Consider the following 21758-nt stretch of genomic DNA (forward strand, 5'->3'; position numbering starts at 1 on the left):
CTCTGATGATGTGTTTGGGTTCTGCAACAGTACAGACAAGCGCTCTAAGTCACCTCTAACAGTTCATGAGTTTTAGATGGCCAAACCTTAAGAAGCTAGTGACTCAATCTGTGATGCAAAAGAAAGTAGCAATGAAGCTATGAACAAACTCAGGACTACGAAGTAACACGCAGAAGCCACTTCTAATCCATGTAATCATCGTGTCTGTCCTATGCCAGAGGCCGAGAGGGAGTTACAGCAAGCAACAGAAGATGTAATGGCAGGATTACTTACAGATCAGAAAACATGTCCAGAGAGTCAGGGCTGCTTACACAGACCACACTGAGAAGGATCAAACAAGAATGTGAGGTCTGAAACTTCCTTCTCAGTTGCCTCCCCAGTAACTCATCTGCATAAAAGGTTGCTGAAACAGACACACACATACACACACACACCCCCCCAGGAACAGTTGTGGGAATACTGAGATTTGTTAAGGTTCGAGGTGGTAGGACACCCACAACTGTCACTCATAACATTGCAAAGAACAATAATACAGACCAGACAAGGGAGGGGTGAGGAATGAAAAGGTGATGCACAACATAACCCTGAAAAGATACACAGACCATAAAGAGAGCTGCTCACCCCACTAGAAGGGATGATGATGTCATCTAATAAGAGAACTTGAGAAGCTTCTCTGCTGCAGATCAAAACCTCTGCAGTTTCCCACAGAGATGTCTCAGTCAGGAAGCACTGCTGGGTGCAAGTGCATGCTTGAGGGACTGCAAAACACGGCATGGCCTTTGCGACACTGAGGTTCTCGTACTTCTACATCACTCCCCATGCTGAAAGGGAGAAGTGCTCTGGGATGAACAGCAGTGATATGACATTCATACTCCTGATGTCCTCAAGTAGTACAGGAGACCATAATAAGTAAAAAAAAAAAAAAAAAGAAGAAGAAAAAAGAAAAGTCCTCTTGACACTGAACAGCGTAAGTTCTTTTAAATTCAGTTTATCTAATGCAAATCAGTTTAATAAGAAGGGAAGTAGGTGAAAGTCTAAATGACAACAAAGGTTCAAGCCAGAGCAGGAGGTTTAGAGACTTGATTTGCTATTGTTTCCTAGATCCTTCTCCTAATTTTAGAATGCAAGGAAATTCCAGGCAAGACATTGTGTCGACCTGCTAAAGTCTACAAGTTGGAAAATAACAAAGGGAACAGAACATCTATAGTCCAAACTGTTAGCACTTCTGCCAACAGATCTCAGACAGTCTCAAAATGGATGTGCACACTTCCAAAAAAAATTTTTTTTAGAATAAAATCATGCTATATGTTGCACTGCAATATATATGGGAAGCGTTCACTGACACAATAGAGATTTAAAAGCTAACTATCTGTGAGGCAAACTGGTAGCTGTGAACATTGACTTCAGTTTTGCCTGCAGTTAAGTTTTACTTTCATAGCTAGGCCATCAAAATCAAACCCACATATCACTTCTTTGGCACAGCAGTTGTATCCATGCAGTTTATTGCAATTTAACAGAACAAACTGCCTAACAGGCCTTTTACTGGCATAACCACCTTACTGAAAATAATCAGAACCTACAGGCACACAGACACACCTGTGAAGCCAAGTGAAGACCAAGCCTCAGAATTAGGCTGTCGTGACAATCTCACAATTCTCCCCATCCAATTAACTTTGCTTCAGGGAGATATCTACTAAATACAATGTTCCAAAATATCTTGCTTTGTATGCTACTTTTTTATATCAGCATTTTTTCTTTCCCAGCTTTTTCTTTTTTAAAAAAAAAGGTAAGAAAAAACCTCACAGTGCTGACAGACTATTACCAGATCTGTGCACAAATTTCCATTCAGCAAACAGCAAGACAACAAGAGTAGTACATCCCACTTCTTAAGATTCAGTTAAGCTGGACTTGAATAAAATATTTTGATGTGACAAGAATTCAAACTAGTCAAAAGTCATCAGTGGCAGTCACAAAAAACAAATGCAGAATTACAGCATTCCCATGCAAGAATTAAGATTTTATATTTGAAAAAAAAAGTTAAGCAGAATCCAAGTAAGCCACCATGTCTACTCTGACTAGCAAAACCTTCTTGTTAATTGTTACGTACCAGCCACTTACTCCTCATCATTATCCCCTTACCAACACAACTGTGTCAATGAAATACTGCTAGCTGAAGCACAGATACACCAACAAGGCTGTATTTTCCCTTGACAGACTGCTTTGCTCATGAATGTCTTTACTACAGTAGCACAGTTTTGCCAGCAGAGCATACCGATGTTTCCATAACCAGTCTAGTAGGCTTAACTGCCGTTGCATCATAGAAATGGAAAAGTAGACCAGCACTGCTGAAGCAAATAAACAGACGCTGGTTGTTCAGCAGCTGTTCAGAGATGGGACCGTCTTCAGGAATAAGCACCCAAAAGTGTGAGAACAGATGCACTTCCCACTTATGCTAGCAAAGCTTTTAGAATACTAGCAAGCAGTCAAAGTTTGCTCTTATCTCTACTAGGACTACAGTTAATACGATGTAAAATATGGGAACATGATGTAATCAAGAACTGATAAGACTGCAAGCACTGTATCTAACACGATGCATATAATTTTCAGTTCGGTATTTTCTGACCTGGGTAAACTTCAAGTCATAAGTCCAACAGCCAAATTTACAAAGCAAGACTGCACAAGAGATTAATTTGTGAGACTGGAAATGGAGAACAAATTAATTTTAAAATTGTTACTGGAACTAAGAGTGAAAACTCAAGCAAACGTCTCTTTGGAGACTGGCAATTATCCCTTTTTCTAATCAATGTTAACCTCGTTTCATACAGCTGGCAAAAAAAAAAGTCATAAATTGAGCACTATATTGAATGTGTCTATTAAGATGAAATATACACAATTCCAAGATTTTCTGAATATTAAAAAAAAAAAAAAATCAACAAATCTGCATAACCTAGATCTTTCAGTGTCCAAACAAGACTGATACAAGATCAAAAATAGAAGTTTGAAGAAAAACAATAAGCAGCAATCTTTCACTGTTTCCTGGCATACCAGAAGCCTAAAGACCACACAGAGTGAACACAGATTAGTACAAAAGGACTCCAGTGCACAGGAATTCAGCCAGCTCAGCGTATGATGGAAGTTATCACAAATAATAATAAAAAAAAAAAAAAAAAAGCTCAAGACCAAGATCAGGGGGTGCACTAACATATTAACAGCATAGTTGGGTAACTAGGGGGGAAAAGCCTTTGTAAATTAGAATATGTTACAAAGATATTCTACTGTTGAAGTATGTGAACCATTACAGGATAGAAAACAACTACAAAATTGTCTTGCAAATAAGAGTCAGGTGGCATAAATTCTTACAATGTCCAGAGCAGAGCAACTGCAACATAACAGATTGGAAATACATAGGCCATTGCTCTCATTAATGTACTGATTGGCTGAAAATTAGTGAAACGTATAAAGAGCCTGTAAAGCACTATAAGCCAAAAAATAAATATTCCACAAAATTATAACATTGCAAAAAAGACAGAAAAATGTGAAATACAGGCTCTGCAGCATGTTTTCAGATGCAACATCCTCATTCAGCAGCCCCTCTAAAGACAAAAGCAGGTAAGCATATGAGAAGTCATTCAAGAGTTATCTATAATTTCTGAAACAAAATTCAATTACTTCAATCTCTTTCAAAAAAAAAAGGCAACCTAGATCCACAGATTTTTCAGTCAAAAGGGACAATGAAGTAATACCCTTCTAATCCTTTGTATATCACAGACCTTTATCACAGAATCATGAAATAATTCAGCTTGGAAGGAACCTCGGGAGATCTCTAGTCCAACCTCTTGCTCAAAGCAGAGTGAGCTATGAAGTCAGACCAGGTTGCTCAGGCCTTTGTCTAATGAAGTCTTTCAAAACCTCCAACGATGGAGGATCCAAAAATCCTCTGGGACCCTCAGTCCACCAATTAATTATCCTCACAGCGGAAAAAAGCTTCCTTGTACCCAGATGGAACCACCTAGTTCAATGATGCCCTGTGCCTCTCATCCTCCCCCATGCACCGCCGGGCTCCATCTCCTTGATAACCTCCCTGTACACGTTGGCAGGCTGCTTTGAAGCCCCTCCGAAGCAGTGTCTTCGCCAGGCTGAAGAAGTCCCATTCCTGTGGCCTGTCCTGTCAGGGCAAGTGCTTCAGCCCCCATCCACCCTACAGACCCTCTCCTGAACTCACACCAGTTCAGCAATGCCATTCTTGTATTGTGGGCCCCACAATGGATGCAGTACCGAGATGTGGTCTATGGAGTGCTGAGCAGAGGAGAATAATCACTCCCCTCGTCTCTGGGCGTGCTCCCATCGGTACATCCAGTATGCTGTTGGCCCTCTGTGATGCCAGGGCACCCTGCTAGACCCTACAAGGAGCTGAACTCTGAATACACGGACCAAGGATGAAAGCTGAGCACCTTTAGCACAACGTCCAACAGGAAGAGCGGAGAGGAGGCGGCCATGTACGATACACAAAAAAACGTTGCCAACAATAGTACGCGCAACATGAAGTCAAACTCACAGGCCCGTTTGCATAACCAAATAAGAAGCCTCAAATGTGCCTTTTTGCTGTTGCCTGGCAAATACTGAAGTGTGCCACTGTTGTGCTTTAACCCCAGTCAGCAACTAGGTACTACATAGCCACTCACTGAGCCTCCCCCCAGCCCCAGTGGGATGGGGGAGAGAATGAGGGAAAAAAAAAAAGCAATCTCATAAGTTGAGATAAAGAGAGTTTAATAGGACAGTAGAGGAAGAGAAAATAACAATAATAATGATAAAAGAATATATAAAACAAGTGATGCACAATGCAATTGCTCACCACCCGCCGACCTATGCCCAGTCCATCCCCAAGCAGCTATTGCTGCCCCCCAGCCAACTCCCCCCAGTTTATATACCAAGCATGACGTCATACGGTATGGAATAGCCCTTTGGCCAGTCTGGGTCAGCTGTCCTGGCTGTGCCCCTTCCCAGCTTCTTGTGCACCTGGCAGAGCATGGGACACTGCAAAGTCTTTGACTAGTGTAAGCACTACTTGGCAACAACTAAAACATCAGTGCGTTATCAACATTGTTCTCATCCTAAATCCAAAACAGAGTACTATACCAGCTACTAAGAAGAAAATTAACTCTATCCCCATTGAAAACAGGACAGCAACCAATATAAACAATGGAGGAGAACCATCAAAATTTTAGGAGACCCCTGACTGTGACAAACCTTTCAGAACTAAACCACACCAGTCACTTGGAAGCTAAACTTAGGCGAGTTACAGAGCTACCCACTATAAATGGGCTGGGTTCCCAAGAAACTCCACGTAAGCTAATGGACCACCCTGAGCTATTTATTCTACTCCTGTTAGAGTACACGATACTCACTTGTCAGCTAGGTTCAGCTAACCACAATTAAACCAGACAGACTGTACTTCTGTCTTAACAACAACTGATGCCTCAGCAACCATGGAAGACTCACTTCAGTACTGAAATATGATGATATGTGCAGAAGTGAGAAACAATGAAATTCCAGTGCAATTACTAACGAACCTCTTAATTCAGACCACTGCCTTTGGAGTAATTTTATAAAAGAAAAATATCAGTCTAATAGAGCAGAATCACTGCTATGGCAGTCAAAACTATCGTCATTGCAAAGGGAAAGAAATGTCAGCTTCAAATTGAAATATTACAACCAGCCAAGCAGAGAGCCATCCTGACCATACAGCACTCATCTTCAATGGTTAAGTCAGTCCTACTCAAGGAACATTTCCAAACTGTGGTTTTATTTGAGGTTATCCAGAGAAACAATAACAGGCTCAGCCAGTTTATGAAAACAAGAAACACTGGTAGCAGCAAATACAGGCTCCATTTGGCAGACTCACCTTTGGCTTCTGCTGAGGAACTGAAATACCTGTGTATTGAGAAAGTCCTGAGCATCATGTACCAATGTCGAGGCCCACTGATCTAGGACACATTTCTTACTGATAACGCAAGGGTGCCTGACGCCCCACTCTGCAGAGCTTCTCACCCTGTGAGACGTTAAAGCACAGAAGTCCCTGATCCCATGGTGTTCAGTACACATGAAGCGTTTTGCCTACACTTAATTTATAAGCCAGGTTAGCCCATGGCTCCAGCTTTGATCAATGGTGAACTCTTAGATGGGAAAGCAGAGTGAACCCAGGAAGGAAGAAACACCCACCTGATTTAGAAATGAGCTTCTGGCCTCATATACTCCACATGTCATGACTGCTCCCCAGCAATGCAGATGGGTGGCACTAGAGGTGGTGCTGGCCAAAATTAAGAGAGGGAGATGCCTAACTCCTGAGTAGAGGCAGAAGTCTGACAGTCCCCCATATCCCTTCCTCATTCATTATATAAGGAACTGTGACTGTCCAACTCCAAAACTGGCTGCATCAGCCACCTCCTGTTCTGCAAGAAAGAGTGGAGCCAGTCACCACTGCCTTCACACACAGCCTCGATCAGCATAAGGCAGGCATCTCACTGCCTATGGACACTAGCACAGAGCTTCCAGCTAAATTAAGAAAGCAGGGTAAGTTTATAGAAAGCCAATATCTGCAAAACTGCAAAGGAGTATATAGCAGTTCACTCAAATACAGCAGTTCACTCAAAACGGCAATTTGCATCTTGGAGGCAGGTCCAGCAGAACCACAGAATGGGTTGGAAGGGACCTCTCAATCAGCTAGTCCAATCTCTGCTCAAAACAGGATCAGCTATAGCAGGTTACCCAGGGCTGTGTCCACTTGGGTTCTGAATAACTCCAAGGATGGGCATTCTGCAGCCTCACTGGCCAACATGTTCCAGTGTTCAACCACCCCTCCAGAAGAGAAAAAAAAAAAAAAGTCTTTCCTTATGTTTAAACAGAATTTCCTCTGTTTCACTTGGTGCCCATCACCTCTTGTCCTGCCATTGGATGCTACCGAGAAGAGTCTGGCTCCATCTCCTTTGCTCCCTGACATCACATACACATTGTTAAAATCCCCCTAAGCCTTCTCTTCTCCAGGCTGAATGGTCCCAACTCTTTCAGGTTCTTCCCATATCACAGATGCCCCAGTCTCTTAATCGTTTTTGTGGCCCTTCACTGGACACACTCCTGCATGTCCATGTCTCCTCTACACTGGGGAGCCCATCACTGGACACAGTCCTCCAGATGTGGTTTCACCAGAGCAGCACAGAGGGGAAGGATCACCTTCCTTTACCTGCCGACAATGCTCCTCCTAACTGCTGGTCAACCTGTGGTCCATCGGGACCCCCAGCGTTTCTGCAAAGCTGCTTTTCAGGTGGTCAGTCCCCTGTTTGTACTGCTACATGAGATTATTCCTCCCCAGGGCCAGAAATTGGCATTTGCCTTTGCTGAACTCTGTGAGACTCCCAATGGCCCATTTTTCCAGCCTGTCAAGGTCCCTCTGAACAGCAGCACAACGATCTGGTACATGCAAAGTCACACACAGCATATATATACACAGCAAAGTCATAAAGGGCCCTTGTAAGCCAAATCCCTTGTCTGTAAGAGGCCCTAGAAAATGTCTGAAGGAGGTTCCATCCTCCTCTCTGCAATTAGCATGCCTCCAACTAAGCTGTGTTTCTTCAGCTTGCTGACGTGATGTACATTCTCCAAACTTCAATCCCGCCTCTGACTGTCGATGTTCATATTTGTGAAGCTCCCAGCATCGGTACTGAGGCTGCAGGAAAGCCACAGGACACGAAAAAAAACATTAATGGAGCTATTAGGTTAGCCTAGAGAACCACAGTATTCAGATAGTGATGCTGGGAGTTTGGACACCACCCCCAAAGGCTTCCTTTCTGCTGCAGAGTAACACTTAGCAGAGCCTTGCCTGCTCCCCCTGCGCACTTATTCAGTCAGATCAAGAGGTGGAAAATGAAAAAAGGAGAAAGGACAATGGATAAAAGGATCAGAACAAACCCTCTGAGCTACCACTCAACTATGCCGCTTCCCAGAAACAACAAAATCCTGAGGGCAGGCCTGGAAAGCCAACCATTCCCCAAATGGGATTAACGGGCAAAGAGCCAGCCTGGCTCGGCACGGCAGACAGCACTGGGCAACCCCAGCCACCCCCACATTGCCACCGCTGGCTGTTCGGAAGAGGTACAGTGGAGCTGGCCCTGCTGCTCTGGCATGAGGGAGGGAAAGGGCTTCAGTCCCTGAATGACCCAAGCAGTCTGATGATGCACGGCAAGGTCAGGGATGCAGATCTGCCTGGCCCACCGAGCTTCCTGTGCAGACTGCCAGCGCCCACGATGCTGGCATCCAGCCTGTGGCAATCACGGCCACAGAGCCCCTGCAATAAGGCCAGAGCCCTGTGCCCATCCATGATTCACGTGACGGCAATACAAGCCTGTATGTCCTACAGCTCTGTTCCCACCTGCAGAAAGACACATCTTCACAGCCAAGCAAGCAGAGAAAGCAGTTTGTGTGCCGAAGCCTGGGACTTGGAAAACACTGACTGCTGCTGCATGCAGACTGCTCCCTGCTTCCAGGTCAGCCGCAGGCCCCAGTTAGTTTCATGACTCTTTTCTGAATCTTTGTTTTCTGGAGGCCATAGCAAAAGGGCTTCCAGCCTACCCGAGGCTGAACTCCAGCTCTCCCCTCGCCTGCTGCTGCTTAGGCAAGGAGATCCCCTCCGCACTCCCCACACTAATGCGCAGCACTGAGATACGCGTGAAGCTGTCCCATGCGTCTGGGCAGAGGCATCTGTCCCGTTTCACATCCCAAACATCAGTCCCCCCAAAGGCACTGTGCCTAATCCTGGGGGAAGGGAACTAGGACACAGGGGTCTTTGTTCCCCAGCATCACCTTGCTGTTCTCCTCCGACAGCCAGCCCCCATGCTCCCACCTGTACCTGCAGGAGAGCCATCTCCACAGTGGCCAAGAGGGAGGGAGGAGGGCAAACGGACGCCCGGGCTCCTCTACCAGTTTCTCCAGAGAAGGAGCCATGCTGTTCTGCAGCACAGACAGCTCGTGGAGGCTGCCGTGGCGGCAGGATCCCTGCTGCAAACAGCAGACAGGAGGGGGGCGGCTGTCAAGTGCCATCAGGCTGTAGGGACATTTCTCCCCTCCACCCAGCATGCTTTAAGCAGGCTTCAATGAAACGCCTCATAAAGAAGGATCATTTCTCAAGGTGAGACGGCTGCAGCACTGCTGAAGGGGGGCAGGATGCGTGCCAGAGGAAGAGGAGTCAGACACCCAACTTACACAACCGTAGAGCCACAATGATCTTACACATAGGCCAAAGTCTGAAATAAGGCGGTGACAATTTATACATCTGGAGACCAGGAACTAGATCTACACTGTAAACACCATCTTCACACTGGAATTGCACAAAACCTTCTTGCTTCTCCAGCCAAAACTATCAAGGTGTTCCCAAGCTCTGCTAGCCACACAGCAGATCTCAGATGCCTCCTCTTCCTCAAAAACAACCTGTGACAACCCAGGTTGCCTCCGAGACAAAGGCCCAGCGCAAGAGGTGTTAGGACCAGGTGATTTTGCTGCAGAGACTGAGTACACCAACAGTGCCTGCTGCATTACTTCTCCTCCAACGCAGGCTAAAGGGATCCAAGGCAGAGGTTTTGCTAACCTTTCTGATCCCGGAAGTGCCAGTGATAAGGACAGGTCCTCCTTACATCTCATTACTCTTCAGAGAATTTCAAGTCCAACTGTCAAACCCTGCTGGTACAGTCCCGCTGCCTTCAGCAGGACAGCACATATTTAATTAAAGGCAGGATCAGACTGTGTAGCAGGAAAATAATTACAATTCTCCTGGTGATTCACGAGCAAGAAGAGAGCCTGGTTTCCCATGCCACCACAGGCTGAGCTCGTAGCAGCACACAGAAGACCTCTGTGTTTGTCCCCAACCAGAACAAATGCACAGGACTCTGCCACTGCAGGCAGGAGGTGTCCGTCAGCAGTCAAATGCAGCAGCTCGGGCAGCTCCTCGAAATGGTCACAGCAAAACCAGATTATGTATTTGAGCCTTGTGTTTATTCACATTTTCCTGGTTAAACTCAGGCTTGACATCTTAAGTATTGCCCATGGAGGAAGCAGAGACTCTGCTACATGCTCCACAGCCAAGGTGTCAGGATGTAGGAGCACGCACGACTGCCTTTTAAGTCTCAGAGACCTACAGGTAGGAGAAGTGTGAACAGAACTGGGGTCCCTCCTTTTACATCTGTGATGAAAGAAAGAGCTGATCTTTGACGACTGTGCCAGTGGGATTGCCTCTGGGAAAAGCCAGCTGTATGAGAGAGATTCAAGCGGAGCTGGAAGCAAAAACTGCAAAGCAAAACACCTGGGAGTTGATCAGCTGTAAGGTTAAACTCAGTCCTTCCAAGTCACTGTGCTCAAAGCCAACACCTTACAGGTGAGGCCACAGAACCAGAAAGACTTCTATCCCACAGCTGGGCAGCTCGGGCAGGACGCCAGTCCCAGCAGCTGTGCAGCTACCTTAGCACAGCAGGAGTCAGTCCCCTTCCAGCAGAGCCAAGTGCCTCCAGTTAGCACTAGGTTGCATCACCAGAGCAGTGAACCCAAGACACACCTTTCCCTATCTTGAGAGAAATGACGCAAGCAATGTATATTCCAAGAATAGCTAGATTCAAGGAGAAGAATCACTCCACCTCAAATCTAGTGAGGGTAACGGAGTTACCGGTAGCAGAGGTCAAAAAAGCGATCATCACTGCTGACAGATGCGAACATCAGTTCGGAGCTCCAGCAGAGAGGCCACACCTCAGTCCCCACGGGCCAGCCCTGGCGCCACGAGGAGGGCGCCGCTACCACTATCCAGGTAGACCCTCACACTGGGGCGTTCCTCAGAGATCCTCGTGCCAGTGACGCGGAGACGCAGTCTGACCCACCTGAGCAGGCATGGGATGAGACCACAGGCAGTGGATACAGACCACTTGGCATCCCAAACAAGGGATCTTCCCAAATAACTGACTCCAACTATAGCAGTGTTTCATTCTCCACTCCTCGCAGCATTTGCCACGGATAGCAAATTGGTGTCAGCCTTTTCTGGCCACAAGCACATAATCACAATCGCCTGAAAGGCAGCAACTCAGCAGAGTCCCAAAGAGAAACGATACTCTGCAGCAGCCGAACACCAGGCACAGCAGCCTTCGGCCAAGCTCGGGTTTGCAGCCAGACTGCCACGGCAGGTCACCTTCCCCATGCTTCAGCAGGGACAGCAAAGGGGGCTCTCCTCCCTGTCAGCCCCCAGACAGCACAGGAGGAGGGGACGCTCTTCGCCTGCCCACCCCAGGCTGACCCATGATGAGGAGGAGACACACAGACGGGCCTGGCAAGGCAGGGCACCTCCCAGCAGGGCAGGAGCACTGAGCGCACTGAACACGAGGGCTCCACATGCCCCTGCACACACCGGAGCTCAGAGCCGGGGAGGAGACCAACCCTACACACACACGCAGGCTGCTCCCTGGCTGCCAGGACACAGCCTTCCCTAACTCAGACTGGCCGGATTTCCGACTATTTAACCCCACGTATCAGGCCCTGAGGAATGTATTTCAAATATATAAAAGTACTTAAGCATCAGGAATACATTCCGGCTAAGACAAAGCAAGTTGTCTCCAAGCCAAAAGCTCACCAGCTGCTTCTTCCCAGGCATTTAAGCAGGGACTGAGGAATGCGGTCCCCTCTGGGGCTGGACGCAGCAACTGTTCCCCTGCAGACAGCACGCTGCCTGAGGACGGCACGCAGGAGCAGAGTGGAATCTCTGGTCCAAATGAAATGACAAACCAATTCAGGGCCATAGAAAGGAAAACTGCAAGCCAGAATTAGATCACGACACCGCATTAACACCTCACTCTTGCAAAGAGCTGTGGGGGGGTTTTACTGACGGGAGCAAACACGAAAGCAGCAGCGTACAACTGCATAAACAGAGGGCCCCCCTACTGAAACTAGAGCACAAGCGACCTCCACCTCAGTCCTGTACAGTGGGCTGGGAGGAGTCCAAAGGACAAGTGCCACCAACACATCAGCACTCTCTGTGGCAGACATGGAGCATTCAGTGGCATTTTCCATTGAAATACTGCAAAAGCATTAATCTGGAGAGACCTATTGAGATCATTTCATGGGACAGCGTTCTGGCTACGGGTGAAGAAGCAAAACCTAACATACCCCAAGTACTATCCAAAGACCTCTCCCCCTTTCTTATCTATTCTACCATTTATCTCTTCCCACCCAGCCCCCTCCCTGGCATACCAGCACCTCAGGAATAGCTTTCTCCAGTATAACAAAGGCATCTGCCTGATCTACCAATCTAGTTTTCTTCTAAACCATCTTCTGACCAAAGAAGCATCAACTAGCAATTACAAAAAAGTAATTTACTTATCTGTGATGCCACAAATATTAGCAACAGGGAAAAATGCCAAGAGTTATACAATAACCTGTTCCAATTGTTTCAAATAGGATTGTATTTTCCTGAGGCAGAAATCATATCACCCTATAAGTTTATAACAACAGATGCATCTCCAGCACTGAGAGGCACCATAAAACAAACAAACAAACAAACCCCAACAAATAAGATCTAACCCTGAAACTGTGAAACTGAGACAAGGCAGACAAGATCAAGTTTATTAGTTGCTACAGAGCAGAGTATTTGGACTACAGCAGACTGTACACTTGGGGTTCATGGAAGCACATTTGGGGGACTGGAAAAGTCTTAAAGAAGAGTTAAGTGTCCCTGTGTGGAAGGAGACAGCAGGAGATTCTCAGACACAAAAGACACAAACAACTCCTCTGAACAGGAAGAGTACAAAGAATAGGAAGGTGCCAAAGCAGCTCTCAGGAGAACAGCTCAGACATGCACTATTAAATACCCCGAACTAGAAATGGAAAAAGGAGGGGTCAGAAACCACAGAGAACCTTGCAATGCAAGAGCTCTGCAGGCCCTCACATCCCTCTGCCTCAGCACACAGCGGGTCTTACCATCCACCACGCTCTTTCACCACCGTTCCCTGCCTCATCCAAGCATCTATCAGGCAGACGACAAAACAAGGTTATGAAATCCAGCAATATTCAGGGGAACACACATAACAGGTCAGAGGAGACCTAAAGAGGTTAGCCTAGTCCTGCCTTTACCTCTAACCTCCAATGAAACACCACCTAAATCATTCCTGGCAGATATTCAGACAATGGCCAAAGGGAATAAGGAGAGCTGTTAGAGGTGCAAGCAGGTCAGGTAAGGAGCAAATGCTCTGTAGGGCCACTGTGATACCATGTTTACGCTTCAGAGCCAGTGGACTGGAACACGAGCAAGGGAAAGTGTCACCAAGGAACAGGAGGAATCCCAAAGGTGCAAACTCATTCCAAGCTGCCAACTTAGCAGCCGATGCACCCAAAGCCATGGAAGACGTTATTAATCACATGACAGAGATGTATCTACAGGTTTACAATAACCGGGTCAGCTGAACCCAGGGGAAAGACTGAGTAGGCGCTTTCACTGATGACCTCCCCACATTGTACAAAACCAGTGCAAAGGAAGATTTGCTGAGAGGCAGCACCAGTTAGGCCACAGTCACTTAAATCTTCATGTGCTTCACTGAGCCTCTTTGCTGCCCAGTATGCCTTTTTACCTCACTATTTGAACTTTCTCCAAGACCTGAGCTCTTTTTGAGATCCACACAGGGCAGCACGTCCACATGCTGTCCCAACAACGAAGCTGACTACACACCCTGGAGCTCACAGAGAAGTGAATATTAATACTCAGTTCTTATTTGTAGACCTTAAAGCACAAAATCACTTCCGTGCTCCTCTTTCCTCTTCCCTTGTTTGTATGTCCAAGAGTTTTATTAGCTCTTCCACAACTGAGCCTATACTCAGCTATCACCACTCCAGCACAAATCCCAAATCCCCCTAGTAACCACCCAGGATTTATAAGACAGTTACTGCACAAAGAGAAAAGGATGAGGGTGAAATAGCCTGCACTTATTTCGACTTCTGGGCAGCAGCCCATCCAGCATACCTGGCTTTTGGAGAAACAAAACCACATCCATTTGTACACATTAACTCATACAGCTCCTGAACTCCTGGAAGGAACAGAGAGGCATGCCAACTCTGTGCACAGGTCTCATAACAACCAAGCGAAACCAGTTTCTTGACTGGTTTTGTTAAACAAATGCAGCTTGCAGTTTTGACAAAGCCTGTGATGCAAAGAATTCACATGCAGAACAAGAGAAGGTGCCCACCGCACACTCAAGCCTTAACGGGCACCAAAGCTCACTCAGTCTCCTTACAGCTTGGTGAACCACTGAGGAGTCCAGCACTGACGATTCACGACTCCCTGACTTTCTCAGGGAAGGGCTATTAGCATGGAGAGATTAAAAGGAGCAGCTTTACTCCTCCATGGAAGTAAATAAAACCCAAGATCCTCCTTGCAGGGCCCAGATGCCAGGAAATTAAAAGCTGCTCTTAATTAGCTTTGTAAGGCCCCACCTTGTCTTGGGAAAGTGACAAACACCGCTCTCAGGTTTCACCCTGCTCAGTGCAGCAGGATCCCAGGCTCTGGACAAAGGACACCGATGCTCTTGCCCCAGGCCAACGGCAGCCAAACAGGAGGAACCACTGAAACCCGGACTGTTTCTACCAGCCTAGAAATGGCCTTGCCAAGATGCAAATAGCAACAAGCCAGAACAGGAAGGGATCTGCACTGGACCCAAAAGGCCTCCTCTCCCTGCTGCTCTAGCCAGGCGTCCATCTCTCATAATTTTCAGTGCAAGCTAATAACAGCTCACTAGGCAGTAGAAAAAAAAGTTTTCTGCACTGGGCCCAATTTGTCATGGGAGCTTTAGTAAGGAAAAAGCAAAGCAGAGAAACTGCAACCCCTCCATTAGACATCCCTTGGACTTGCCTCTTCAGCACCACCACTACTCAAAAACTTGGTGTCAAAGCTAGCTCTTTAATCTTTTAATAACCTTTTTCCCCTCTCTGCATGATCCCCCAGCCTTCTCCCCCAACCTCACAACACTTCCTACCCAGGTATCCTTCCAGCAGAAGGTCTCCAGCAGCCTGTCCCTCTGCATACTCCTGCTGACACAGAAGAGAGGTCTCCTCCCTCCTCCACATTGACTTGTTCATAATTTTCAGTCCCTACTCAGCTCCACCCTCTCTTCCTCCTACACCAAGTCCTATGAACTCTGCTCCACCCAGGTTTCTTCCGCCCTCTCCCTTTTGCCTTCCCATACTCCAAACCTGAGCACTCCTCTGAAGGCACACCAAGAGCCTCTGGATCCCTGTTGATCACGCTCCATCCGCCACCTCCAAATTCCTCCTCCGAATTCCAGACTGCTTTCATTCCTTTCTGGTGAGACCTGCACCTCTGAAGTGCTCACGGAGAGTGGACTGAATGAGTCAGGTGGTTTTTGTAGCTCTAATGTAATGATTTAGCAGGCTGTATCCTTGAAACCTATACCCCTAGCAGAAGGACCTGCTATTTATCCTGCTGCTGTAGTGTGCGACATGCTCACAGTCCTGCAGAAATCACTTTATGCAAGCCAGGTAGAGCAAAAGTCAGCACAGAGCAAGGCATTTCCTCCTCTGGAATTCAGACACCCTTGTGAAGAGTGTGGGGAACTTATCAAGTGGAATTTATCATTTTCGATTAAATCATGCTGTATCACCCTGGCAGCAAATCCCTGCAACAAGGCAGCAGATGCTCCTAACGCAGATTTAATCTATCCCTTCAAACAACCACAGTATAGCCACCATAATGAAAAATCTGGACTCAAAACAGGCAAGATTTCACATGGGACAAACAAAAAAGAAGCAAGAGCAGACAGAAGAGTATTCGGCACTGCAGGATGGAGAGAAACAAGCGTTCACTTCTACAGCTTGGAAGAGAGAGTTCAGGAAAGCACGGCGGTGTCATTCAGAAATGCCAGGAGGCAGGCAGATCATCTAATCAGATCAAGACCGAAGCAGCAGCAGGAAGGGGATATGGGAAGTTCTGGTACAGAAGAAAATGGTGCCACAGAAAGAGCAAGAGATTGCCAGTGCTTCTGGACTCTGGAACACACAGAATAAAGACAAATAAAAGCATGTCAGACAGAGGTGGCCTGGTAGTGAGCACTAGACAAGAAAACACACAGGTGAGGAATCAGATAAATTCAAACATTTTCAAAGGAAGTTGTTTACTAACTGTAAAACAAGATGACCTTTCCAAAAGCCAGCCATGCTCCATTCTTTTGCTTCAAAAATCACCTCCACATGGAAGCCTTCCCCAAAAATCCTGCTTGAGCCCTTAAAAACAAACTTGCTCTGGTCGAACTTGCTGCCAAAGACCATACATACTCTCTCATTCACGTTTTTCTAACTGATCTCCATTTGCTGCTCTCATCTCCCACCCCTACACGCACATCTCAGTAGTCCTCTAAACTCTTCTCCCAAGGAATGGGTACACACAGCCCTATTCTGTGAAACAAGCACACTTCCCTTTCCCCCCCGTCTTTCTTTGTAGTATAGACAAATCTTCCTCCCAGTCTCTCTCTCACACGAAAGGCAGGTTTCCATGAAGTGCTCCTCAACTGGAAAGCATCCTCCCTACCCCAACCAAAGACCTCTCCCATTGCCCTCCCCCAGGGAAAATATGTGCCCAAATCAAATATTGCTGTCCTCTCTTTGCCTGGTGGAAGGGCAATTTACTTCCAATTCTCATCCCATATCCACCTTGTATAACATGCAGATTCTTACTCATACGTTAGGTATCTGTCCCTACCCACATAGCCCCCAACAGTAATATCCTTAAATAATGCCCTTCCTGCACGTGATTTGTGTGCCTGGGACTAAAAAGCGCACCTCTTCACTGCTCAAGGAAGTTCTGTCAGCACAAACCATCAGGACACATATTGGGTCAAACCTTGCGTCCTCATTCCACCAAACTGCAGACCTCCTTGTCAACTGCCTCCGGACCACCCATTGCACCAGCTGAAGAAAAACTGGTGGGAGGCTGGAAAGGGGACAGACTGTGGGGCCTGCTTCTACTCACTCTCCCTGACATGTCTCCAGGGCACAGCATCTCTAAGCACCATCCACCAGCTCCTTCACTTTTTTCAGGAGCAGTTAGCACTCAGGGGTGCTCTGCTTGTTTCCCCTCCTGTTCCCCAGCTGCACATATTTGACGCTCACCTTGCTTGTGAGGGAAAGGGCATTTAGGTTTTGCTAGGGATGGGCTGATACCTGTCACAACTGGAGAAAGCCTATAGCAGCTTCAGACAGTACCTGATATGCAAGAGCGTGAGTACAGCAAGTCCAAAACAATACTTCCTCTAAGTCTCTCCTGGGATATGCAGCACAAGCAAGATGGTGTCTTTGTATATACTCATTTTTGGTCCTTATCTCTTCCATGAACTGGTTTACTTCTTTCCTGAGCTCATGTAAACTTTGAGCATCCATTACATCATATGATAAGTAGTTCCACACTTCAGCTTAACTACGTTTTGCATGAAAAATTATTTCATTTATTCTGAACTAAGCCCTTTTTGGTTTCACTTAATGCCTTCCAGTCCTCATGCAGGAAGAAACAGTGGTCAGTTGCTCCCTGTTCATTCCCTCCAGGCCATTTGTGATACTCCAGACCTCCGTCATCTCATGGAGGAATGGCACTATCTTTTTCAGACAGACTGAAGAGATCTTGTAAATGTTTGTTTTCCTTGTGCAAAAGCTGTTGCGTATTGGGTCTGATCACGCCATTTTCTGCTGCCCATTCTCTGTACCTCTTCTGACTTTACTACGCATCTTTTGAGACTAGAGGACCAAAACCTTATCTGCCTGTTCTCTATTGGTTTTCTAATAATTATTTGCCAGAAGAGCCTAAAAATTTGGGGGAACCCAAACACCAGAGAGGAACCCATGATCCCAGGATAGATCATGGCAAAAGCTCTGATGCTCCCAAGCCAAACAGACGTAACAGCTGGAGTTAAACAACAGTGTTCATGAATACGAGCTCTTTGGGTGACAACAGGAAGGACAGACAGTGCTTAGGACAGATACAACGTACCTGCTTTCGCAGGCAGGATTATATCTATCTGATCACAAACTAAATAAAACATCAGTATAAAATTCTTATTTATAATGCAAAAGATGCTCTTCAAAAGCTAACCAAAACCCAGTAATATCTCAGACCAAACGGGTTCAATCTAAACACAAGGTAGGACTGTGACTATTCAGCAGGATACGAAGGAGTTGAGCAGCACAAGGATCAGCAAGTTCACCGCAGATATGTCGCAATTAGCGTCCTCTGCAGAAAAGTCTTACACTCATTCATAAGTCCTAACCTGCCTGTAACACACATTTTCCAGTAGTTTGAGAAATATCCCCGCCTAAAGTATAATAAGATCCCAAGCTACACGATGGAAAGCTGATAAAGTATCATAGTAGTGTCTCCATACCTGAACAATGCGCCCTCACAACTGAGTCCCACAAGCAGCCTGGCTCACAGTAATTCAAAGGAAGACAAGCAGGAAAGACAGAGAGAACGCAAAAATATCAGGAGAGCAAGAATCTGCTGCTTCTATACAAGAGAACCTGTTTAGGTAGGGATGCATAAATTATACAGTTTAACAAAACTGAACCAAATTATTTTGGCCGAATCAAAAACAAGTTTTTGGTTTGCATGGGGTTTTTTTCCAGATTTCATGGCAAATTTCGTAACGTCAATAATTAAACAGAAAACTTTAAAATGAAAAATAATGACCCATTTCTCAATTTTTTTTAATAAAAAGGTGACTTAGTCTATATTCACTGACAAGCATTTATCCAAACAAGCTACAGTCAAATACTTTCTCTCTCTGGCACAAGTAATACTTCACTAACTTTTTTTAAATGGTACAATTTCCACAGGGGGTATGTGGTAAAACTTCCTCCAGAATATCTTATAGCCCAGTAATGTCTTAAGGCCTTCTCCTTGCCGAGAGGCAGATTCAAATTCCAGTTCTTGTTTGCAGCGTCCTACACTCCAGATTACCCAGCAGAATAGGAACGCCACCGTTTCAGTTCCTGCTGAATGCTACTTTAGGGCCCAAACATAAGAGCTCAGCCTGTACCCAAGACTCCTGCCTTGAGAAAGCAAACCCTTTGGGAGTCAGAGATGTCTGTGTCGAGCCAGCAGCTGCCTGCTGAGCAGATCTCCAGTCCTCTGCTTCTACAGAGAAATCATGTCGGCACGGTGTGTGGCAACACGCTAAGGATTTATCACCAGTGTTACCTGTGCAGAGAGCTCTGTGGCTAAAGAGAATTGTGGAAGAAGCTGCAAGCACAGGCACCTCTATCACTTTTAATAAACTTATTTGATAGCTTTTGTGGTTTACGGATTAAACCAGAGCTTTTAAATTCACGCTGTGCTTTGCTTAGCGGTACGCGTGGCTCACAGGACTGCTGATTTAGGTAAAGCGTTTCTCCTTTGTGGGCAGGAGACCCCTTCATCGGGCAGACGAGCTCACCCGCAGAGCGCCCACCAACCCACCAGGCGCTGGGCGCTCCCGAAGCGAGGGGCTCCCCGTCCCGTGGCAAGCCGCAACGAGCCAGCCAAGCGCCTACGGTGGGGAGCACGAAACCCACCCGGGCCTCCCACTCCCACAGAGGAGGCGCTTGGCCCCGCCGGTGCCGGCGGCTCCTCTGCTCCGCTGCCCGGCCCCGGACTGGGCGAGAAGCACGGGAGGTGGGGAGGCCGGCCGGGGCTCGGGCAGACCGAAGCCGCGCTCCCCACCGAGGAGACGGGGGAAGGAAAGCGGCGCAACCGGGAGGAGGCCGCTCCCGGGAGCGGGGCTGGGTAGGCCAGGGCAGCCCCCGCCCGCTCCGCTCACGGGACACCGAGAGGCGGCTGCGGGGAGAAGGCGCCGGCAGCCTCGGGCGGCCCCGGCAGAGCGGCGGAAAGGGGCGGCCGCCCGCGAGGCCCGGCCGGGCTCCGCCGGCCTCCAGCCCCGCCGGGCCGGGCCGGGACCGCGGGGCCGGGCGGCGGCCGCGCTCCCCAGGCCGCAGCGGACCGAGGCCTCCAGCGGCGGCCCGCGGCCGGGCGCTCCCGCCAGGCCGGGCCGGGCCAGCGCCGGGGCGCGGGAGGCCCGCGGCGGGCCGCGGCCTCACCTTGGGCAGCTCCCGGAGCTGGTTGGCGTCCAGCAGCAGCTCCTCCAGCGAACGGCTGTAGCGGTAGATCTCCTCGGGCACGGCCTGCAGCGAGCAGTGCCGCCGGTCCAGCGCCTCCACGTGCCGGTTGCAGCGCCAGAGCGGCGGCATGCACCGCAGCATCGCGCCGGGCCGCGCCGGGGCTCGGCCGCGATCGGCTCCGGGCGAGCAGGGGCGGGCCCGGGCGGGAGCCGCCGCGCCGGGAAGGGGCCTGCCCGAGGGAGGGCCCGGATGTGCGGGGGGCGGGCGCTCCGGCGGGGCCGCGCCGGGCCGAGCGGCGGCCGCGGTTCCGCTGTCCGCCTGCGCCCCGGCTCCGCGCCGCCCCTCGGGCCTGGCCGCCGCGCTCGGGCCCCGCCGCTCCCGGTCCCGGTCGGCTCCTGCGGCCGCACCGCCCCCCGCGGGCGTCCCTGGGAAACGGAGTCCGCTCCCGCCCTGCCCCGCGCCCGCCCCGGCCCCGGCCCCGGCCGGCCAACCCCGGGCCGGGCAGCGCCGGAGAGCCCGGGCCGGACCGCAGGAGCCGCCCGCCGCTGAGGCGGAGGGGAGCGGCCGCGGGCCGGGGCAGCCCCGGCCCAGGAAGGGGCGGCGGCTGCCGGGCGGCAGGGCCTGGGCCGGGTGCCGGGGGAACAAACCCGAGCCGGCTTTGAAGGCAGCAAGCGGCGCTGCTGGTGGCGGTGTCTTACCTCCGCGGTGCCGCACCTTGCGCTGAAAGCCAGCCCAGCGACACCGGGGACGGGGACGGTCACGGCCACCCTCCGCCCCGAAAGCTCCGAGTCTTCACCCATGAGAAGTAACATCCAAAGGGAAAAATAACCCCAACTTCATTTATACCGTGAGAGCTCTGATGGTTTCCTAAATAATTTATATATACGCACACACGCTCTCAACTGGCAGCTGCTGGATATCAAGTTTATATTGTGAGATGTTATTAGGAAAATGCTTTGAAAAAAGCCTATGCCGCTGTGTACATTTCTGAGGCATCAACATTTCCGTTTTAAAAGACTAGTTCGACTAAAGATAGCATATGAAGGCAATCAGAAGTACGAAATAGGTTCTCTATGAAGAGAGCTCGAACAACGCCCACACAGAACACGAGTCAAGGGGGACACAACAGAGGCTTGTAAAACAAGTGCTGTGAAAGGAGAAATAAAGAACAGCAATTTCCATCTCCCCACATGCACAGCAAGGCACACTCATGACAGAGCAGGTTTAAAATCTACATGTGCATTCAGTTCTGGGGCACGTTGCCTGAGATGTTGCTTTTCTCAGCCTGTATTGCTTTCACAGTTTCCTGGTCTCTTTATCCCTCTGTATCTTTCTTGCCCAGTTATTTCTGCTCATTTAAGTTTATCACCCTTAATTTCCCACGTCCAGTCCAGCTGTGTCATCCGGTCATTACACTCATCTCCTTTCCAAACAAGAGTCTTTGGCCCAGCTATTTTTGCCTTGCAGACAGGTCTTCGCCTCCACACCAGTTCTTAAGAGTAGGCATTTATCTCACAGTAAAACTTTTAGAGATAAACTGTCCTTTCCTCACTGAATGTGGCATCTCTTCACAGACACACTTGTGTGACACTCGG

General features: G+C 48.4%; 1 protein-coding gene across 50 annotated transcripts in view; it reads right to left on the bottom strand.

The window, feature by feature from the left end:
- Positions 1-20559, bottom strand: part of SCRIB (scribble planar cell polarity protein) — a 117255-nt gene extending 96696 nt beyond the window's left edge. For 31 of the 50 annotated variants that reach the window (XM_087770532.1, XM_087770844.1, XM_087770610.1 and 28 more), the window contains exon 1: positions 20143-20559. In XM_087770532.1, the coding sequence (XP_087626658.1) occupies positions 20143-20304 (162 nt within the window). In that variant the 5' untranslated portion in view covers positions 20305-20559. The remainder of the gene's footprint in view (positions 1-20142) is intronic. The other 19 variants (XM_087773846.1, XM_087773406.1, XM_087773235.1 and 16 more) reach the window with 1 other exon arrangement.
- Positions 20560-21758: the final 1199 nt, after the last annotated feature.

This window comes from Nipponia nippon, unplaced genomic scaffold (assembly GCF_047370975.1).
Source record: "Nipponia nippon isolate SJK-2023a ecotype South Korea unplaced genomic scaffold, ASM4737097v1 scaffold_1, whole genome shotgun sequence".
NCBI lineage: Eukaryota > Metazoa > Chordata > Aves > Pelecaniformes > Threskiornithidae > Nipponia > Nipponia nippon.